The sequence below is a fragment of the Acanthopagrus latus genome, chromosome 12 (assembly GCF_904848185.1).
Source record: "Acanthopagrus latus isolate v.2019 chromosome 12, fAcaLat1.1, whole genome shotgun sequence".
NCBI classification, from domain to species: Eukaryota; Metazoa; Chordata; class Actinopteri; order Spariformes; family Sparidae; genus Acanthopagrus; species Acanthopagrus latus.
This window is the reverse complement of record NC_051050.1, coordinates 8,379,673-8,400,448: the sequence shown is the minus strand read 5'-3', so window position 1 is coordinate 8,400,448 and position 20,776 is coordinate 8,379,673. Positions and strand designations below refer to the sequence as shown.

Sequence of the window (20,776 nt, the reverse complement as noted above, 5' to 3'; positions counted from 1 at the left end):
GAGGAAATGAACAGCAGCTGGTTATCAGGATATTTTCCTAGAAAGAGATGCAAGTCCTAAAAAAACAGACGCCGTTTTTAAAGCTCTAGGCTCTTAGGTAGGAGCAAGGGTATAAAATGACACAAAATACAGCTCGTTTCGGGTTTCAGAGCTCCTGGACCTTTTCTTTTTTGATGTGTTCTGTTGTGTACCTTTCTGAAAGAGCTCTGAAACCACAAAGACAGTTTCTCATTGATTTCTTTGCTTTTCAAGACAAACATCCATGAATGGCTTGTGAAGGGCATTATATTAAGGCTGTTCAATTTCACCAAACACCTACAACCTTGCGCTATCAGTGCGGCAAGGTATCCTTTAGGAATGGTTTTCATGATAATACAGGACACAAAGCATGAAGAAAACAAATCAAGCATATCAAATGTTTTCATTTACCATCTTGTATAGTATGAAGTAGTGAAGTGCACAATTAGCCACCTAGATTGGTTAGTGCCCCTGAAATGGAAATTAATCATAAGGAACATACCTAGTGTACAGAGCTCACACTTGGTGTACTCTATGAGGTCCACTACAGACTTTAATCACAGACGATGGTATATGATAAAGAAAATCAAATATAAATAGTTAATTAAATTGTGAAGCATGTCTGCAGTGTTTGTGTTTAATAACTTACAACATGAAATCCTGTTCCCAGCATGGCTGGTCCCCCCGCACAGTAATAGTTGTGCTTTTGACATTCTGCACCTTCAGCGTGACGTAGGTGTTGAACTTGTCTGAAACAAAGAAAAAGGAAAAATGATAGTTTCATTTATAGTTTCAATTATAGCGAGATGGTAGGAAAACACAGGGCATTTGGAGGAGCCTGTATTACAGAGAGAATTATGTATGACTACATACAAAATAGTAAATGAATGGTTAAGAAGATTAATGCTGCACAGACATATCTGCAACAACCTGCAGGGTCCAAATACACACATTAGCCAGCATTATGGAGAGAAACGCTCATTAAACAGACAGACAGTAGCTCAGATGTTCAAACTGATACAAGTAATACCAACCAAGCCAGTTAGACAGAGCTGGCTTTGCATGGGTGTAAAAATGTCATCAGGAGCTCAAGTGAGAGTGAAAGTAGACAAAACTCCGCCCAACCACTATGCCAGCCAAGCCAAGCAAGGTCAGGCCAAAGCAGAGCAGCAAACTGACCCTGATAATCTCCAAAGACAGCCAACCCAACACAGGATATACCGGATCCAACTGCCTGTCATTGCTCTCCTGCACTGAGTCACAGCTTAAAACTAATAGTAATAATTACCATTTAAACGTACAGAATGTAAAAAAGGAAGAACATCCACTGATGATCAAATGATGTGGAAGTCACTCCTGACCTGTTACGACTGCAGAAAAGGTCTCTGTCAGCACCAATACCATCAAGACTAGCTAGTTTTTATCTAGATATTCAGTAACGTAAAAAGAGAGGGCAGCCTTTGCAAACAGTGATTTACATCAAAGCCAATGACAGCTGGAATATTTTCGTAGTAAATAATCACTGCTAGAACTCATTTGAATCTAGCAGTAGATGGGTTCAAGTATGTCAGTCCACCAATCTGTCTATGCAGACAACTTATACACCCAGTGATCTCAGTCAGATTCCTTTCAGCCAGTAGTGTTGGACAGTTGAACCACAGAGACCGTCTGCACCAGCTGTCAGTACAGGGCAGGGCGATGGGTGAGGTGGGGGCTCAGAGGGGGATTAGACAGCCCGTGACACAACAACCACTTTTCATTTCCCTCAGTGGGACAAGGGAGCGTCAACATGTGCCTGCTGATGTGCTCAGTGTCACTGTGGTAGTTACTAAGCCTACACCGATGGTGGTCTTCCCTGTGACTTGGCATAAATACAGCCCCCCACTTGAGCAGCTGGAAGAACAAATTGAAACGCTGATCTTGAGTAGGGGCTGCATGATAGAAAGAACTGGGCAATATGGATCCCTTTATAATGTGATATCAATCATTTGATTTGTACATTTTTCAGACATTCAACCTGAATCTGTGAATAGATGAAATAAGCACATGGGGCTGTCTGTTTACATGACTTATCAAAAAAATGTATTACATTGATGTCGTAAAATTTTGCAATGGTCTAATCCAGTGGGGTTTTTTTTAAAAAATCTGTTCCTGGGGACTGCCCTGCACTTTCTGGAAGTTTTTCTGCACAAGCACAGCTGATTCAAATGATCAGCTCATCATCGAGCTCTGCAGAATCCTGATAATGTTCTTTCATTTGAAATAGGTGTGTTGGAGCAGGAAAAGGATTGGAGAACACAGATCTAATTCATTCAGAGATATTAAAAGGAACCGTGGTATTAGTAAAGCTTCTGTACAATTTACATTAACGAGGTTAGCCTAAATATTATAAAACCCTCTTTGTATCACACAATAGAATTCAACAACTGCAAAGAGAACCCCAAGATGAATTTTAAGTTATTAGCCTTCATGAAAGCAGGATTTACTGTAAGGCTTTTACACTGATAAGCCAAAAACATTAAGGCCACTTGCAAGTGGATAAGACTGATCATCTCATTACAGTCAAATGTTCTGCTGGAAAACCTTGGGTCCTTATAGTCAAGTAGATGGCACTTAATACTATGCACCACCCACCTTAGTATAAGTGATACTGTCAGTATTTTGATAGATATTGCAATTTCTTATTATTATGGATGACTACAGTTTACATCACAGTTTTAATTGCCCTTTAAAAACTAGAAAAATCATTATGATGTGGCTTTTTCAAGGTCTCTTCCAAGCTCTCTGCCAAACAAACATGTCTTATTACATCTACAGAACAAGCTTTGTAGGCCAGAGCATCTCTGCTTTTTTTTTTTTTTTCGCAATTTGGATATTGCACTTCGTCGTATTGCAATTTGAATCATTTTAACATTAATTGTGCAGCACTGTGTGACACACCACAAAAATCACTCAGGAATGGTGTGAAAATAAGACAGAGCTCAAGGCATCAACCTGGCCCCATGCTCACCAGATCCCAATCAGATCGAGCATCCATGGAACAAGTCCAATCCACGTAGGCCGCTTCATGGCCTAACACCAAGAAAAGCAGCCAATCCACACAAATGAAAAGCTGGAACTAAAATGATCAACTAATGATACATCAATTTCAGCTCCAAGTACAAAACACAGCAATAAAGTATATATAACAGAAGACAGACAAAAAATGACTTAACCCTTTTTGAAACCAACACTGTGAAAATGAAACCATATTGGCCTCCATGACCCACATAAAGCACACACACATACACTGTTTAGTGTATGGGAAATACAAGCAAGGCATCAGCTGCTCCTTTATAGACTGATCACCTGACCACGCTAAACAAAGATTTTCCTGGTTACCCCGACTACATACCAAAACATTTACACTGCACATAGCCGTTAATGCAGCAGCCAGATAAGTAAAAGCAACTCTTGACACAATGAGACAATATACAGTTGACACAGTTGGAATCTTACATTCTACTGACACAATGTAAATAAAGATTAAATCAGCCCCCACGACATAAAGCTGGGCTAAAAGATCCCACATGACCTTATGCTGCTTGAAAGCAGCGTCCATCCCACAAGTAGCAAGAGTGACACGACACAGACCTCATTAGTGTCTCGAGAGGACAGTAACAACAAAACACAGGCTTTATTACAAAAGGAGCCTGGGGGGTGCTCAAGCCTTTCCCTAATTAGATAGTCCATGCTGCCTTGTGCCACATTTGGGCCAGCTCCCATGAATAGAAGAAGATGAGATAAGGGAAGAGGATGTATGGATTAGATAAGAGCCACTTAGTCGTTGTGGGCCTTTTACAGCAGGTGCTGTTCACTATGGCTGATAGAATCTGGGCTGTTGAGGATGAAGCAGCAATAACTGCCAGGAAAAACAGAAACTATATACCTGCACGCTGAAGTCTGACCTACGCTGGATTTATCTAGACAATACCAATATTGTCCTTTTTTCACCTTACAAATTTGGCAATGCAATGGCAAATTTTATTTTATATAGAGTTGCAATAGGGGTTGTTTTATCAATGGTGAACATAAGCATTTAAATCAAATAATACTATGAACTTTCTAAAACAACAAACTTCCCTGGAAATGCTATAATTATGTATAATGAGGGTGGCTGCGATGACCTTTTTTCCATGGGCTAATTAGTTGTGACAACACCAATGTTAACGATTATGCTGTCTGTAGAACACTATATTAGTTTACTGCTAATGAACACCAAACATTTCCTTCTGCTGCAGCTTTACATTAAGCATAAGCAAAATGCATTTAACTGGTGAAAAACAAGTTGACTTTTATTACGTAGAAGGCGAGAGACAGGAAATGGAATGTGTTCAGTGTGAGTTCATCATTCATCAAAATGCAGCAAAACAACCATCTATGGCAATTTATTGACAGCGGATCAGTTAGAAATATGTCAAGGAGTGGTTGTATACAGTCCGTGGGAGTAATGGAAAAAGGAGAAGCCATAGTTTGCAGTTGGATTAAGAACTAGAGGCGACAGGCTGCACACCTACAGCTTCTCAGTGAGGACACCAACTCTGTTCCCCTCATTAACGTTAGCACGTTCCTTATTCACATTGGGTTTAAATCCAAAATATTGCCCAATAGGTTATTTTTGCTTTAACAGCAAATCCTCCACAATCATATTGTTGGTCAATTCTATGTACACTCCACAGATTGTAAGTGTTTCTGACTCCTGCTACTCAGTGCTGCAACTCTGCGGCTGCTGCACTGAGAAGATTTCTGTGTGTGTGTGTGTAACACTGGTGACACCAAATACTGCAAGCCTAGCGTAAAACATTCAAGGAAAAATACAGTACATCACAACAAGATTGAAAATCAGTCAGGCTAATGTACTCTATCAGCTGATATCTTGGTCAGAATTCTTTATTAACAAAAAGGTATAAAAAGGACCATATTCATCTCTCAAAGTTGTCAGCCTCAAATGCAGCTTATACAACTGCTAATTCTGTCCAGGAAAATCCTATTTTTTGTGTGTGTGCGTGTGACATACATACTAATACAGTTATAATTATGCAACACTGACTAATATTATCAGCCTTGTCAATATCCTGGCCAGGGAACATAAGACACACAATCTGCACAAATGCACCAGTGCACACAGAGTGACATAGTGAATGCACACCAAACACACCACTTTGCGGTGTTTATAGTAGGGACTGGTTGAGGAGAATTGTAGGAGGATGTCCGCTATGTGTCCTGTCCATGTTTTGAAAAAGTCCTCACTGCTCCTGGTTGTGAACCACCCACTCATCCCCGAGCCCCTCAGTCAAGTGTCTTCATCCATTATTGATCGATGATGAGTTTTTTCAATAAATTAGTCAGGGAAACTCAGGCAGTTGGAAGGCTGACATTTCAAATTCAGACCACTCATCAATATTGCATGCAACAGAAGAAATAAATCTATTGGTGCTGCGACCACCTCATGAGAAGCTTTTCAACGTACATTACAAAGAGTTCTGAAATGAACATAATGTCAACAGTGTATCTTGGTAGCATATTCCTCACACAGCAAAATATTTTTTTCGAAAAAATATCTTTTTTGGGAAGGAATTCTTACATCTAGATAGAAAATGTGAGAGACTGAATACACACACACACACACACACACACACACACACACACACACAAACCAAGCAACACACAGCCCTTATCAAACCCTAGTTCCCCATGGCAAGAAGTGGAAAGTCTGACAGCTAGCCACTTGCCAATCCCAGGTCACCTTCAGTTCTATGTGTACAGTGTTCTCCACAAGAGTTCCAAAGTAATGCCCAAGAGATATCTGGCTGAAGGTGTGGTGAAAGTACAATGCAAACACACATCCTAGACCAGCCTTCTGTAAACTTTGATGGCTCTTCCAATAAATCACATGTCTCCCTCTGCAGAGCAAGTTGGGGTCATCATGAACAGAGTAACAACTTTATGACAAGTTGATGAAGGTTTTCAGTTATCCAGGTCATGGTAATTCTATGTGCTGTATCACAGGCAACTGGACTGTGTCAGAATTTAAAAGCCTGCATCTCCCCTCAAAAAAGGCTTTAAACTCCAGCTGTTTTTATACTAAGCAGCAAGCCACCAATTTGGCCGTTACGCTAGCATCCCCCAGATCTCAGCGGCTTTCCAGTTGCTCATCTTGACGTCCGCAGCTGAAGTGATGGACTGGCTGCTGTGATCAGCTGTTTCGAGATTTTATAACTCCCCAGCTGTGGGTCGCACAACAATGCACGTCATCGACACCTCCAACCATCTCACGCAGTGGCCGGCATATTGACGTCTTGGATTTAGATGGCAGTCGAGGCGGAAACAAGCGTACCCTCCGAGGTTCTGTCAAAATCCACAGACCTAGCCGCAAAAAGGACGGCCAAATTGGCGGCTTGCTGCCCAGTATAAAAACGGCTACGGTACACTGCCCAACTTCGTGCTACACGCACGTCACATGTTTCCGCCTACCTCAGTGGCGGCTTTTAGAATGAGGAATATTACGCCTCCGTTTCAGAAAGACAGGAGCAAATGTGCCACCTTGTCTATCTAAAAAGGGCTTCTGTCACCTAACACAGTTCCTAACAGAGGCTGTGCCTTCCCAGAATTCCCACAAGTATGGTGACATAAGGGCCAAACATTGCTTGACTCTGACCTAACATGCCTAAAATGGAGATTAAGTGCAGATGTGCATGGCAGAACAGGCAGATGACCGATTGATTGAACTGGCAGCACAACAGGACAGTAAGCAATTTCAGTACCTGCAGGCCCGTTGTAGCAAAGCTGTCATCTCCAGGCATAACATGGCCTGAGGATAGGACTGGGTATCATTCAAAATGTTTTGGTAACACCACTAGCACCAATACTTTGACTTCAATACCAGTTCTTGAACAATATTTTGTTTGTCAGCTCTTGATCTCATCTTAGATATGTTTTACATCTCTGCAAACTCAAAATACAACATTGTATTACATCTTGGTATGAGCTACCTGTATGCTGTATACATAAAAATGTGAGAATAATGCAATTTTAAAACAAAAAATGTATTGACTATTTTAATTCAATACCACCAAATTAAGGATCAAATTCAATATTGTCATTGAAAGTTTTCATCATGCCAAATATCTTCTTCCCTTTTCTTTATTCTGCAGAGGTCTGTAAGCTAAACTGATGTTACCTCAGGTGTTTGACACACCTGTTATGTTAGGAAGAGGAAATTGTAGCTTCAGAGAAAGACCTGACTGTGCAGGTCACTGCTAATGAGTCTGAGATATCAATGTCACAATATTAATAAGAATATTCAGAATATGGATGAATTTGATGATATGGTAAAAGGTGTTAAACAAAACAGCAGATGACTGTATTGACGATGCCAATATGACAAGTTTTTCCTAACTCAAATTGAGGGTCTAAGGATGGAGAGTGTTGTTCACTGTACAGATTTGTAAAGCCCCCTGAGTCAATGTTTTTGTGATTTTGGGCAACATAAATGAAATTGATTTGATCTGATGCAGGTTAGCAGGTTATTCTTCAGCCATTAAAACATGCTCTGATAAATGTTAAAATAAGAGCACTGACACAAGGTAGCCCAAGAATGACTAATGTTTACATTTCAACTGAGGTAGATGACTGGCTTAACTGTATTATCCCTGGTGTTTGCTCTGGGACAGGTGTCACATGTGTTGTGGGCCAGGGGAGGGAGTAGGACACAGACAGACAGCACAGGCCGACAATCTAAAACCAATATCTTTGTGTCACAAGCAGCTCTGTTGCACTATGCAGACACTTAAAAAAAATACCAAAGGTAAGGGGATGGACTAAGAATAATACATGCTGAACAAATGTAGAGACCTGCTGGATAATTAACTTTCTCAATTATCCTCAACGAACACAGGGTTAGTTGAGGTACTGAGATTGAGAGTAAAGTGTCACCTGCAGATCCAAAGCCACAGTGACTTTCTGCCCATGACTGCTGCCTGCTCATACCAGAAACGTCACAAGGCTTAAAGGGAGGTGTGAGCCTGAACGCTAGAGGGATTTGTTTAGGTGGAGGAGGTGGGGATTTGGACTTAGTAGCCACCGATCTAAGCTCACCTGAGCATGGCCTGGCATGGAAGGACACGGGATTACGTAATGCAAAATCAACCCTAGCTTTCAGTGACTTGCCAGAATTGGGCTGATTAGCCTACATGCGCTGACTTTTCAAAACACCGGAAGAGAGAAGTAGTAGATTGTCATCGCAAATGATGTCATTAAACATATATCTTAAAACACTGACGAAAAGTTCCATAGGAGCCATAGAATATGCTCCAAATCATGAAGAAAATGAGAACATGATCTGTGGCTTAATGGCCTCCCGTTCTTCAAAATTCGATGAGGACTGTGGCAGTGCTTGTGTTAAACCTGTGAAACATTTGGACGATAGCAGAGTGATCAGACTGAATAAATACACACTATTTTTACAATGTCACACATGAAATTCGACTTTTCACATGTGAAAATCAAAGTGTCACATGTGAATTGAATATTTCACATGTGGCATGATATTTCAACATCTGAAAAGACAATGATGTCTCATGTGAACTGGACATTTTCACAACTGATTCACATGATTAGATTCTACACATGCCGATTAGAATTTGCACGTGTGGAGACAACATAACAAATGAAATTGTCAGCTTTTACAAATAAGTATTAAATATGTTTTCAATGATGTGCAGCTGCTGAAAGAAAGTGACGCTTTTCAGCCCCTGGCCTTCGCTGACAAAGACCTAGGAGTTACATAGCAACACTGAGGAAGGCTTTGGGCTGATACAAGTCTTTCTTTCTGCTGCTGTGTACTATCAAAAAGATATTATATACTAATTTAGCAAGTGCTGATGACTTTATTTTGTTATTTTTATGTCGCCACCCATTACACTCCTAGAGACTTCCAAGCAATTTCCTATTTTCAAATATGAAATAAAATGTTTACATGTCAAAATAAAATGTCAAATTTGTCATTTTCTTAAATGATTGCAGTTACGAACATGTAAAACATGTGTCCCAAAAAATTGTTTTCAGGTCACGTGCGCTCTTTACATGTTAACATTTAACATTTGGTTTTAAGATGTCGCTGTTAATGTATCTGTGAATATAACAGTACTCACCTGGAGGTCCTTGAAGTTTGGCTTTTTTCACTGTAACACAAAACAAACAAAAAACAAATTAGCTGACTGTAACCTATATTGAAGTCACTGTGTTTGGAATCTAGTAAAATATGAAATATTTTATCAGCTGGACTAAACAATAAAAATAAAATAATAAAGTAAGATGTTGAGTACACAGTTGGACCAGTACGGAAAAACAAGTCTGACATGGAAACATATCAAGGCATGAGTAACAAAGAATGGACAGGATCTCATGTTATTGAAGCCTGACAAATTCATTTATATGCAGACAGAGAGCCACGGGTTGAAGACTCGTGATGGGTGAATCACACAAACACATCGATGGCCTCATGTTGTTGAACACATGAGCAGGAACACAGCATGTGCAGCGCAATCAAAATAGATGAGCTGTTTATTTTGGTGGGTCAAAATGTTATTAAAAAAACAAAACTGTGTCACCTTGCCCGAGTACGAAAAGTTGAGTACAAAAACTCAAATTGCCTAATCCTATTTCCATATTACTTTCTTTCTTACGTTGACGCTGAAAAACTAATCTTTTTTTAATCTCCTGATACACAATCCATTCTTATGCAAAGAGAAAACCCCTGGAACAATAATCCCGACCTCCCTTAGATCTTAGAAATATAATAATCAAATTTTACTCACCACCTTTATTCTACATCAAGTTTACTTTTGTTGTTTTCAAGTATAAATATTATTAATATCTTCCCTCAAAATGGCATTGGGAAGTTCATACTCAGAGAACAAGACACGTGACAGCTCAGGTACACCAAAGTAATACTTAAAATTATAGCCTGAGCGATGGCATATTTGTGATTATATATATATACACTATATTACCAAAAGTATTCGCTCACCTGCCTTTACTCATTCTATGAACTGAAGTGCCATCCCATTCCTAACTCATAGAATTCAATATGATGTCGGTCCACCTTTTGCAGCTATTACAGCTTCAACTCTTCTGGGAAGACTGTCCACAAGGTTGAGGAGAGTGTTTATAGGAATTTTTGACCATTCTTCCAAAAGCGCATTGGTGAGGTCACACACTGATGTTGGTCGAGAAGGCCTGGCTCTCAGTCTCCGCTCTAATTCATCCCAAAGGTGTTCTATCGGGTTCAGGTCAGGACTCTGTGCAGGCCAGTCAAGTTCATCCACACCAGACTCTGTCATCCACGTCTTTATGGACCTTGCTTTGTGCACTGGTGCACAGTCATGTTGGAAGAGGAAGGGGCCCGCTCCAAACTGTTCCCACAAGGTTGGGAGCATGGAATTGTCCAAAATGTTTTGGTATCCTGAAGCATTCAATGTTCCTTTCACTGGAACTAAGGGGCCAAGCCCAGCTCCTGAAAAACAACCCCATACCATAATTCCTCCTCCACCAAATTTCACAGTTGGCACAATGCAATCTGAAATGTACCGTTCTCCTGGCAACCTCCAAACCCAGACTCGTCCATCAGATTGCCAGATGGAAAAGCGTGATTCATCACTCCAGAGAACGCGTCTCCACTGCTCTAGAGGCCAGTGACGGCGTGCTTTACACCATTGCATCCGACGCCTTGCATTGCACTTGGTGATGTGTGGCTTGGCTGCAGCTGCTCGGCCATGGAAACCCATTCCATGAAGCTCTCTGCGTACTGTACTTGGGCTAATCTGAAGGTCACATGAAGTTTGTAGCTCTCTAGCAATTGACTGTGCAGAAAGTCGGCGACCTCTTTGCACTATGCGCTTCAGCATCCGCTGACCCCTCTCCGTCACTTTACGTGGCCTACCACTTCGTGGCTGAGTTGCTGTTGTTCCCAAACGCTTCCATTTTGTTATAATAGAGCTGACAGTTGACTGTGGAATATTTAGGAGCGAGGAAATTTCACGACTGGATTTGTTGCACAAGTGGCATCCTATGACAGTTCCACGCTGGAATTCACTGAGCTCCTGAGAGCGGCCCATTCTTTCACAAATGTCTTGTTTCACAGTCTGCATGCCTGAGTGCTTGAATTTATACACCTGGGGCCAGGCCAAGTGATTAGAACACCTGATTCTGATCATTTGAATGGGTGAGCGAATACTTTTGGTAATATAGTAATATATATATATATATATATATATATATATATATATATATATATATATATATATATATATATATATATATATATATATATATATATATATATCATATAAATACATGACATGATCTGATACAAGACGATAAAAAATAACTTTTATTTGACAGCAGAATACAAACTTTAATATAATCAAGAAGCATAAGCCCAGACAGCTGTATCACAAAACACAACAGCTGGTAAATAAACAGAGAAAACAATGGCAAAAGTGGACTGGGGCAGATGGGTATTAAGATGAATAAATAAATAAATAAATAAATAAATAAATAAACAAGTCTGCCACCAGCAGCCATTTCCTAAACCTCAACAAAACTTATTTGGGGGGGGGGGGAATGCTGGAGTGTTTTGGTTTATTTTTAGATCTATCATCTCTAGCCCCTTGATGCATCCATACAATAACGTTTATAGGATTGTGAAGCGCTTTGGAGGGGATTATTTGTGATTGCTGTGGTAGGGTTATTTGTTCAGGCATGTAACCTACTAAACCTCTGGAGCCTGAGATGGCAGATGGGCAGGACGGGATGATGGTGGCACAAATGACGCTTTCATATTTTCATGGAACATCCCTATCTTCCCTCTACGCTGGAGAATTAATTTGTTTTCCATTCTGTCTGAAACCTCACTCTTGATCATGTGAATTAAACCACAACAGTGATTCCCTGATGTTGTAATTTTAACCACAAAAATCAAGGAGTACAATTCAGAAAAAAACTGATGTTGTCATTCAGGATAACAATGGAGGGGAAAAAAAACGTTGTTATCATAAAAGGAGAAAAAAAAAGAAAAAAAACTAGTCACTACTTCCAAAGTGTTTCCTGTCTTGCACATACCTCTCTGTGAAGCGGAAAGGGAGCAGTGGAAAAGTGCAGAGAAACCAGCAGTGTGACTTTTTTTGGCTTTCCACTGAGGCTTTGTCACACAGGCAAATGTGCTGGCACAGTGGCCTTCTGTACTAATTTGCATGATGTTATTTAGGGCTGTGGTACACAGAACTGACAGCCATAAACCAATGGCCCTTGATGATGGAAACTGATGCTTATCATTTTCTCTTCAGGGCACGCCATGGCTTTAGAGGCCATTTAGCTAACTATATGGAAGGGAGAGTTGCAAAGATACCCTTTATCTACCTGTGTTTGCTTGCTTTTTTCTTTTACCAGTATGCTTAGTTTCTTCAAGGAGCACGTTTTGGTCGCAGTTGATTCTGGTGCACCCTTTGATGGCTCAACTTTAGATGCGTATCAAACAAATCAGTTCATTAATAAGCTTTAAGATTAAAACAGCAGACAGACATTTGACTTGTCAAAGCAGGAGAAGCACAGGTGTGACTAATAACATTAACGCTGGCTCCATTCTATTAAGTGTCCCAGTAAGCTATGTCAGTGAGCCCTGGAACTGGCTCACCTAATTACAATGCAGCCATCATTAATGTTAAGACATTTCCCCTTTGATTTTCCTGCTTTGTCAAGTCAAACTGTCTGCCGTAAAAAGGGCCTGTTCGGCATTGTGGCTCACTTACTGGGAAACTTGAATGTCATTAGTAACACCTGGACATCTCCCACTGGATCGAACATACTATGGAGTCACACGGATAATGACTTTACTCCACCAGTGGGACAAATACACATTCATATAAGATCACATAAAGCTGTACTTTGATTTCTTTACTTTGAAGCCGACAGTGCATCTTTTCAGTTTGTATAATGAAGGATTTAGCCATTTTCATATTTGTTAGTTAGCCACCTGGCTGGGGTTTGCAAATGTATTTCATTGTAAGATAAACATCTCAGAAAATATTAGGGTGTCACAGTACATAGCTTTACTTACATTTAACATGATCTACATTAATATGTTGAATGTCAGGTGCAATATTATTTGTTACTTCTTTTTTATTACCTCAAATATCCATGCCAATTGTATTTTCAATTACCACTACTGTTTTCTATTTTAGTTCATTTTTTTTTTTCATTTTTTGTTTACTCTCTATTAGTCTTTAGTTTCCTAGTTTACGCTTTTTTTGCATTGAACTTTTTCTATTTTGTATATTTCAACCTGGATTTTTCTACTGTACTGTAAATCTTTGCAACAATCTCAGGCAGAACATTTTCCTTGGAGATTATTACAGTTCAATCTTATCTTATTTTTTTCAAAATTATTATCAGTTACAGTGATCATTAACATAATGAAAACAGAAGACTCGAGAGAGGTTGAACAAATGCCTTCTTGCACTTTCAGAGAATATTATTAAACTTGTATTGACTTAATATTAACTTGCTGACTTATTTTTCTAAGACAGGTAGAATTCAATATAGTTAATAATCAAACATACACAGTATGATAACTGTCAATTTTCATGCCACAGTAAACTGCTGCCCTACTCTGACTACTTTGATCAACTGGACTCTTGGCTGGCTTTTGTACGCGTTAGCTAATGCTTAATTAGGCTCCATGGATTTTCTCACATTTGAGCAACTTAAGAATCACATGGTATGTATTTGTTACGATATGCATATAGATATACCTTTTAGGAAGGCTGGACCATTCATTACAAGTGTGGCATTTGCAAGAGTCAACATACATTTTTTTTGTTGTTGTTTTGCATTAAATATGCATCTGTCAGAAAAAAACCTCACCCTCTCTTCTTATTCAGTAAGAGTATAATGGTCAAAAAAGACTGCTGAGGTTCTCTGTCAGCATTTTGTATGGTTTGATCAAATTTGAATTGACAACATAAGCTAGCCCACAAATGCCTTCTGATTTTGTTAAAAAAATTATCAAATTTGAGATGTTCAACTGTGGCAGAAAATCCTCTCTTCCAATCCTTTATACAAAATAAAGGAGGTATTCAGAGCTCTTAAAGCCCTAACAAAAACAGACAGTGGATTTTCCAAAATAAAAAGGAAATCATCAGGAGGGTCAGACAGAGAAGCAGGAAAAGTGGCAACAGGAAGTGACACCAGAATCCACTGCTGCTGAAGGCAGTGGTGCACTTCCGCTTCGTGCTGGCTGTTGGATCTGGTCAGGTGGGGCCAGAGTAAGAGGGAGAGAGAGAGGGAGAGCAACAGATGGCCAGGGGATTACTCCCTCAATCTCTAAGCGCTCTCTCTCCGTCTCTCTTTCCCTCATAATTCCACTACTCTGCTGCTCGCTACGTTCAGCCGCTCAGCCTGCAGTTCTGTCGTTTTCAGTCCTGCAGGGCCTCTGTTTCTCCTTCTTTATCATTTTCTTGTACAGTCTCCTCAACTACTAAGGCAGCTACAGGGTCAAGCAGGCAGGCTTCAAGCAAACGGTAATTCTGATGTTTTTATAACTGCGGTCTTAACACTCAAATGACCAGTGTGTGCCGTGACAAATAACTACTATAATACTGTTTTCAATGGAGGAGTAAAATAAATTTGAACTTTCAATATGTTGACGGATGACTCAGCGAACTAAAGACACTAGGGTACATGAAACAAAATCAACACCTGGTCAGTCAGCAGTAACATAAGATGCATAGAGCCATTTCACCAGTGTGAAACTATCTCAATGTGATTTGGTTAATCTGTGATGAACAGCTTCACAAATATTTGGATTGGCTGCTTTTATCCATTATCATTACCTAATATTGAATCTGTCTAATGCATTACATAATGTAAACTAAAGATTAACCTTCATGGCTCTTTGATGCTGGTCCCCAGGGCCCCCTGCCCTGCAAGTTTTCAATGGTTCCCTGCCCCACCACACCCAATTCCAATTAAATTTGGCAGATCTGATGATTAGATGATGATTCCCTGCCTCAAGGCAACATGCAGAGCTTCAGAACTTAAGAACCCTTGAAAATCTCATTGCTTTCCACATAGTGTGTTATTTTTGTAACAATGGGGTCCCTCAGTCAAAGCAATGAGAACAGAAGACCTGGACTCATGTCATGAAGTGGTGTGGCATTTAAAGTGAAACTCTCACCAAAATGCAACTTAGGCTTTTTTTGCGAATGTATATGAGTCAAACCTTCATGTAAAAGCATAATTACAAGGAAAGAGGCACTTTTAAGATTTACCGTATTTTTACCGGATTTATTTTCATTTTTTTTTATCATCTTATTTTTAATGGGAGTGCTAGGAACGCTAGGAAGGCTCGACACAACATGAAACTTTGCTGGTAGTATCACCAGGGTCTCTACATATGAACACGAACATTGTGTGTGTACACAGAGTTTGCTAAAAATAACGTTTTTGAACAACTCACCCTAGCAGTAGCTTGTTCCACCAGCCGCTGTCATGGAAGCCGAGAAGTATCGATCTCCGAATGTGATGTAACATGGAGGACAGTTAAGGCGGACCCCTACTGTCTTCCGGCAACAACTTTTTCAACTTCAAGGTCAACATAGTTTTTTGCTAATGACAAAACAATTAATTATCCATGCATTTATATGGAACTAAGCTTTAGGACCAGTTCACCTTAACTGTCCTCCAGGTTACGTCGCATTTTGAAATCAACACTTCTCATTGGCAGGACGACAGCGGGCGGAGGAAAAATCTACTAACGTGAGTTGTCCAAAGACTCTCCTTTTATCAAACTCTGTGTATTCAAACAATGTTGTTAATGCTTGTACACATCTTTAAGAAAGGCCTTTATCTTGAAATTCCCTGAGTTTGGTCCAGGGGCTTCTCCTTCAGTCACATCAAGCACGATCTTGTCATATTCCAACAAAAACCTATGAGAAATTGTCCATTCTTAGCAGAACATTGATGGTAAGCTGCCTTCCATTAATGCACACAATTACACACTTGGTGATGGATTACAAAAGGAACTATTGCCATCAACTCCGTTCACAACCTTTTCCCTCAGAAACTTGTGGCACACCATGAGTCTATTAAACCGAAGACCAACCGTTACCACAAAAGCTTCCTTCTTACTGCTGTGGGCTCTTAACTTCCTGCCTCACTCAACCTCTTTCAAACCAAGACAAATAATGTTTCTAACCTCCCCAACTCTCATTGCATAAATACCATGTATTCTGTCACTAAAGTGATCACGTGTCTGACACAGCATCTGCACAACTCCAACACTGCAGCTTCATGGGGTCCATGTGAGCCATGTGTCCACTCAGCCCTGTCCTGATGCGCAGCAGGAGTCTCCCCCACATGTCCACTTGTCAGGGCAACCACTTATCCATTGTGTAAAGACATTGCCATGGCGATGAAGCATCTCAACTAGCAATAAATAAGCAACACTGTCAAGCTGAGCTATCAAAGGATGGCTCACAAAATCAGCTAATCAAGCTGCCCCCAGCCCAGCACCCTTTCTCTGTTATGTATGGGCTGCTTAACTCATACCCGTTTACATTCATTACAACAATAATCAATTATGGCCAAGCTCTAAAGTGAAAGATCTCATTTAGAACAATAACACTTTATTGCCAGAGCACTTACTCTCTGAAGTAAGCAGGAGCGAACTGACTTGTCTCTTTGTGACCTTTTCCCTGCAAGGAGCCATTCTCTTTCTGAGCTTGCTGTATCGATTGCATACTTGCTTCTGAGGCTCATTGTTTTCAGCTGTCAGATAAATACCATGAATTCAATTTTAGTTTCAAATGTTTAAAATGATTTTGTTACCAAAACATCCAAAAGTTGCTATGACACAATGACACTACGGTCTAAATTTGCCCAAAATGTGATACATATTTTCAAGATTGCAAAGATCTCCATATAACTTTCAAACAGGTAATATACCAATCAGCAATACCATTTAAAGGGGAAGTGAAAAGATCAGCAACATTGATAATCTCATTGCCACACAATCTCTGCTGGGAAACCTTGGGTCTTGGCACTCGTGTAAATCCCACCTCACAGGCATCACCATCCCAAACACTATGACAGACCAAGCATACCCCCTCTTGTCAACAGCAGTGATCCCCCTCACAGAACAATCCAGATGAGCTTCCAAGGGACGTGCATTGACGTCCACCCATTGAAGCCCCACCATGGATTGGAATTGGCGCTGAGGCTTTGAGGCCTGGACAGAGGACCTCTGGGGAGTCAGATCAAGTCATCTAGTAACAGCTGGGTGTGTCTGATTCAGCTCAGTCTATAATTAATGGTTCACATTTTACACTTTTTTCACAGTAATTAACCACAGCAGAAGGTTGGGGAATGTTGGGGAATAAAGAAAACCTTCTGAATGTAAGTTATAAAAAGAGGGGAAAAAACTGGCCAATCAGTGGCAATCAGTTGCTCATGTGTGAGAGAAAATGTATCCCTGCACTGCGTACCACACCCACTGACTTTTCCTGAGGAAAACACTGAATACTGTGATCTGCATGACTCCCGAGAAGCAGTGAACACAACTTGCAAACCTCATCACAACAAATATATTAGCTACATAGCTACTAGCTAACTAAAATTAAATTAATTTAATTAAATTAACCAGCAAACTACGCAGTTTAAGTGAAACAGAAACACTGGCAGAGACATGACAGGACTAAACAGCAGGCTGATTTTAGGAAAAGCTGATGCTCCCGCTCAGTATCTCTATATCTTAAGATGAGGGTTGTTGTGAGAGTCATTACTCAAGGCATCAAGGCATTAAAGAAACTTCAGATTATGACAGAAGATGTTTGCTCGACTGTGTAAAAGTGTACAAGCCGAGATGTCTGAAGGATATTTAAACAGAATTAGCTCCATCTGTGTGGAGACGCTTGAAGTCCTGACTGCATTTTTTTCTCTTTCCAAAAAATGCAGTCAGGCAGTCATTTGGGCTTAATGCAGTTAAGATGGAGAGATAAAGCTATGATGCAAAGAAGCATAAAAGTGACTACTTATAGCCACCAGAAAGAAATAATCAAACAGAACAGGATACATCAGATAGGGGCGCTAGACGCAGGGATTTTTAGAAATGTTCATGGGATATTATGTATACTTGTTGTATACTAATTATTAACGGCATAGTTTATTAAAAGTTGAGCAGGGGTGTCTCTTCAGTCGTTTAAGACGTGTTTACATGTGTGGTTAAAAGGAATGAGGCTGTTTTGAGCTTTTTTTTCTCCCTCCTGGCATTACTGGACCAAATTGCTGCGCATCAGTGTTGCTGTCACAGAACAGCATATTGCATAATGTGATTTGCAGCTGTAAAGGACACTTGAGTGGCAGGCGAGGACTGTCCTCCAACTTTTTTTTCGTGGCAACCTACTCCAGCCTGATTTGCTTTAGTCTAGTTTTGACTTAAAAAAAAAAAAAAAAAAAAAGACAAATTGTGCTTTGAAAATTGCAAATTATTACATTGTTATTATCATTTGGACCCATAAGAGGCTTTTTTGTGTTATTTTATTTTAGTTACTTTTGTTTTGTAAATGGGCACGTAACTGTTACCGTGTCAATCATCATTTTTTTCAAACGTGAATGATAAAAACGTCAGCCTTTACACTACTTCTGTTGGAAGGTTGACATTGAGGAAATGGTAAAAACTCAGCCATTTAGGCATCCACTGAATTCAATGATGTAGACCCAGAGGAACCTCAACAAGGTCTCAGTTGTGCCCCTGCACTGGCACTGGTATCAGTTTTCATGAAAAACTTTGAACTATTTTAATTATAAAGTCAAATTAAAATACCCTTAGCTCACTTCATTAAAAAGAGGTGAAAGTGATTTAGTTACAAATTCAAATCAATTGTGAGTTTCACAATCTATAAGTCAGATTGATCCTGACCTTACTGAAACACCAGGGTTTTCCCTTTATTATATGGCTTTGGCCCAGCCATTTTGGGCACGACAAAGCCAAGTGAATGTAAAAATCAGTGTGGAGCGCATCAAAGCTGACTAAATGACAGATCTAATGGTTGTAGTTGTGGTCCCCAGTGGACTTATCCAGCAATATCTATTATCAAGCTTTAAGGTTTTATTATCTGATCTAGCTTTTCCAAATTGTTGCACACATATGGTAATAATAATCTTGTCACATTATGTTAAATTGGATATTGTCATAAAAAAAAAAACCCCAACCATAAATATAATACATGCACCTAAGACTTCCACAAAAGGTAGAGGAAGCACAGTATAAACATGGCTACTGTTTTTATGGGATATCGCAAGAGTCAACACACAGCCACAACTCAGTGGTTCTGTCCGGCTCAAACAGCTGGTATGGGGGGGCTCTAATAACAAAGAGTAAACATATCATATCCTTGTTAGGACAACAACCAGAAACAAAACAGATATTGTTTTAAACGATTACTGTGTCCTGGGTTGTGTTACGAACGTAAAATCACGTCAGAACAAATCTGTTAGCTACTTTTCCCAGATAATGTTAGTCCCTGAGGGGGGATGCCTCCTGCCAGAGAACCGGTTCTGTCAGATTTCAGTGACTTTTATCAGATGAAAATTCAACAAAAGCAGAAATTAAACACGTCATAGCATTTTCTAACCGTGTAAAGTAATAAAAATAAATGTAAAAACCTACCTCTGACACACAGTAACGACATGGCAAAGCGCTTCCAGCGACGGTCCAGCAGTTTCACACAGTTTGTAAAGCAGGTTCTCAGCGGAGATTTACTCCGTCTCGTGTCATTGTATTATCCGTTAAAATACTTTTCACCCCGCTGAAAAGCTCCCAGTCGACGTCTACAGGTAGTTCTCTGATGCCGGACATGGGCAGAGAGCGGCAGCCCCCCGCCGTTGCCACGCCATTATTAAAACTCTCATCACAGCTTTTCAGACTGAAGAACAACCTGAGGGCACCGAGAGAGGGGGGATGAGGGGGCGGGGTCGAGACACCTGTCACTGCCGTCTGACGTGACCAATGAAAATATGGGAGAGCGGAGGTGGGCGGGGCCGCCTTAAATGAAGTGAACCAATCACTGAGAGGGACAGGTTGGAGGAACAAACAGGTGACGGACACAGATTCTACAAACTGAAAACTTTCCTGAAAAGTGAAAATTGAGTGAAAATTTATATTTGGTGCTAGGAGTTTTTATTCTTATTTTTTTAAAATAGCTGTTATTTCTGTTGTTTCCTTCACCTCTTGCTGTATAATAAGATGTTATCATTACATATGCTTTATCATACATAATGTATTTTTAAGCCAATGTGAATGACTTCCATCAGCCACATGCAAGGGGACAGATTTCTCAATCCTTTTTCATCTACAAGTGTATAGTTCTTTAATATTGTTCGCATTTATTTATTTTTCCACTATGTTTTTGTGAGAGGTGTTAAGTCAGGGTTTATCATCGCCATCATCACAAAGAGCTTTACAGAAAAAAACAGCCCACTTTATTATGATCAACAATCGAAGAAAAAAAGAGACACTTTTAGATCTGTGTAAAGTCTAATCCCCAGATGTTCACTATCTATTTTGGTCTTCATTGTAACATGACTTTTGCCTCAGTTGGTTTTTCTGTGCACCAACTAAGCAAACCTTGGCTTTTGCCCCCCACAACGATGGTTCTTGAAG

General features: G+C 40.0%; 1 protein-coding gene across 1 annotated transcript in view; it reads right to left on the bottom strand.

The window, feature by feature from the left end:
- The window catches only part of LOC119029619 (protein unc-13 homolog B-like), a 69,389-nt gene extending 49,325 nt beyond the window's left edge, over nucleotides 1-20,064 (bottom strand). The window contains exons 1-3 of the mRNA XM_037116572.1: nucleotides 19,784-20,064; nucleotides 9,210-9,239; nucleotides 668-767 (exon numbers count right to left, since the gene is read on the bottom strand). Of these exons, the coding sequence (XP_036972467.1) occupies nucleotides 668-767; nucleotides 9,210-9,239; nucleotides 19,784-19,805 (152 nt within the window). The 5' untranslated portion in view covers nucleotides 19,806-20,064. The remainder of the gene's footprint in view (nucleotides 1-667; nucleotides 768-9,209; nucleotides 9,240-19,783) is intronic.
- Between the last annotated feature and the right edge of the window lie 712 nt (nucleotides 20,065-20,776).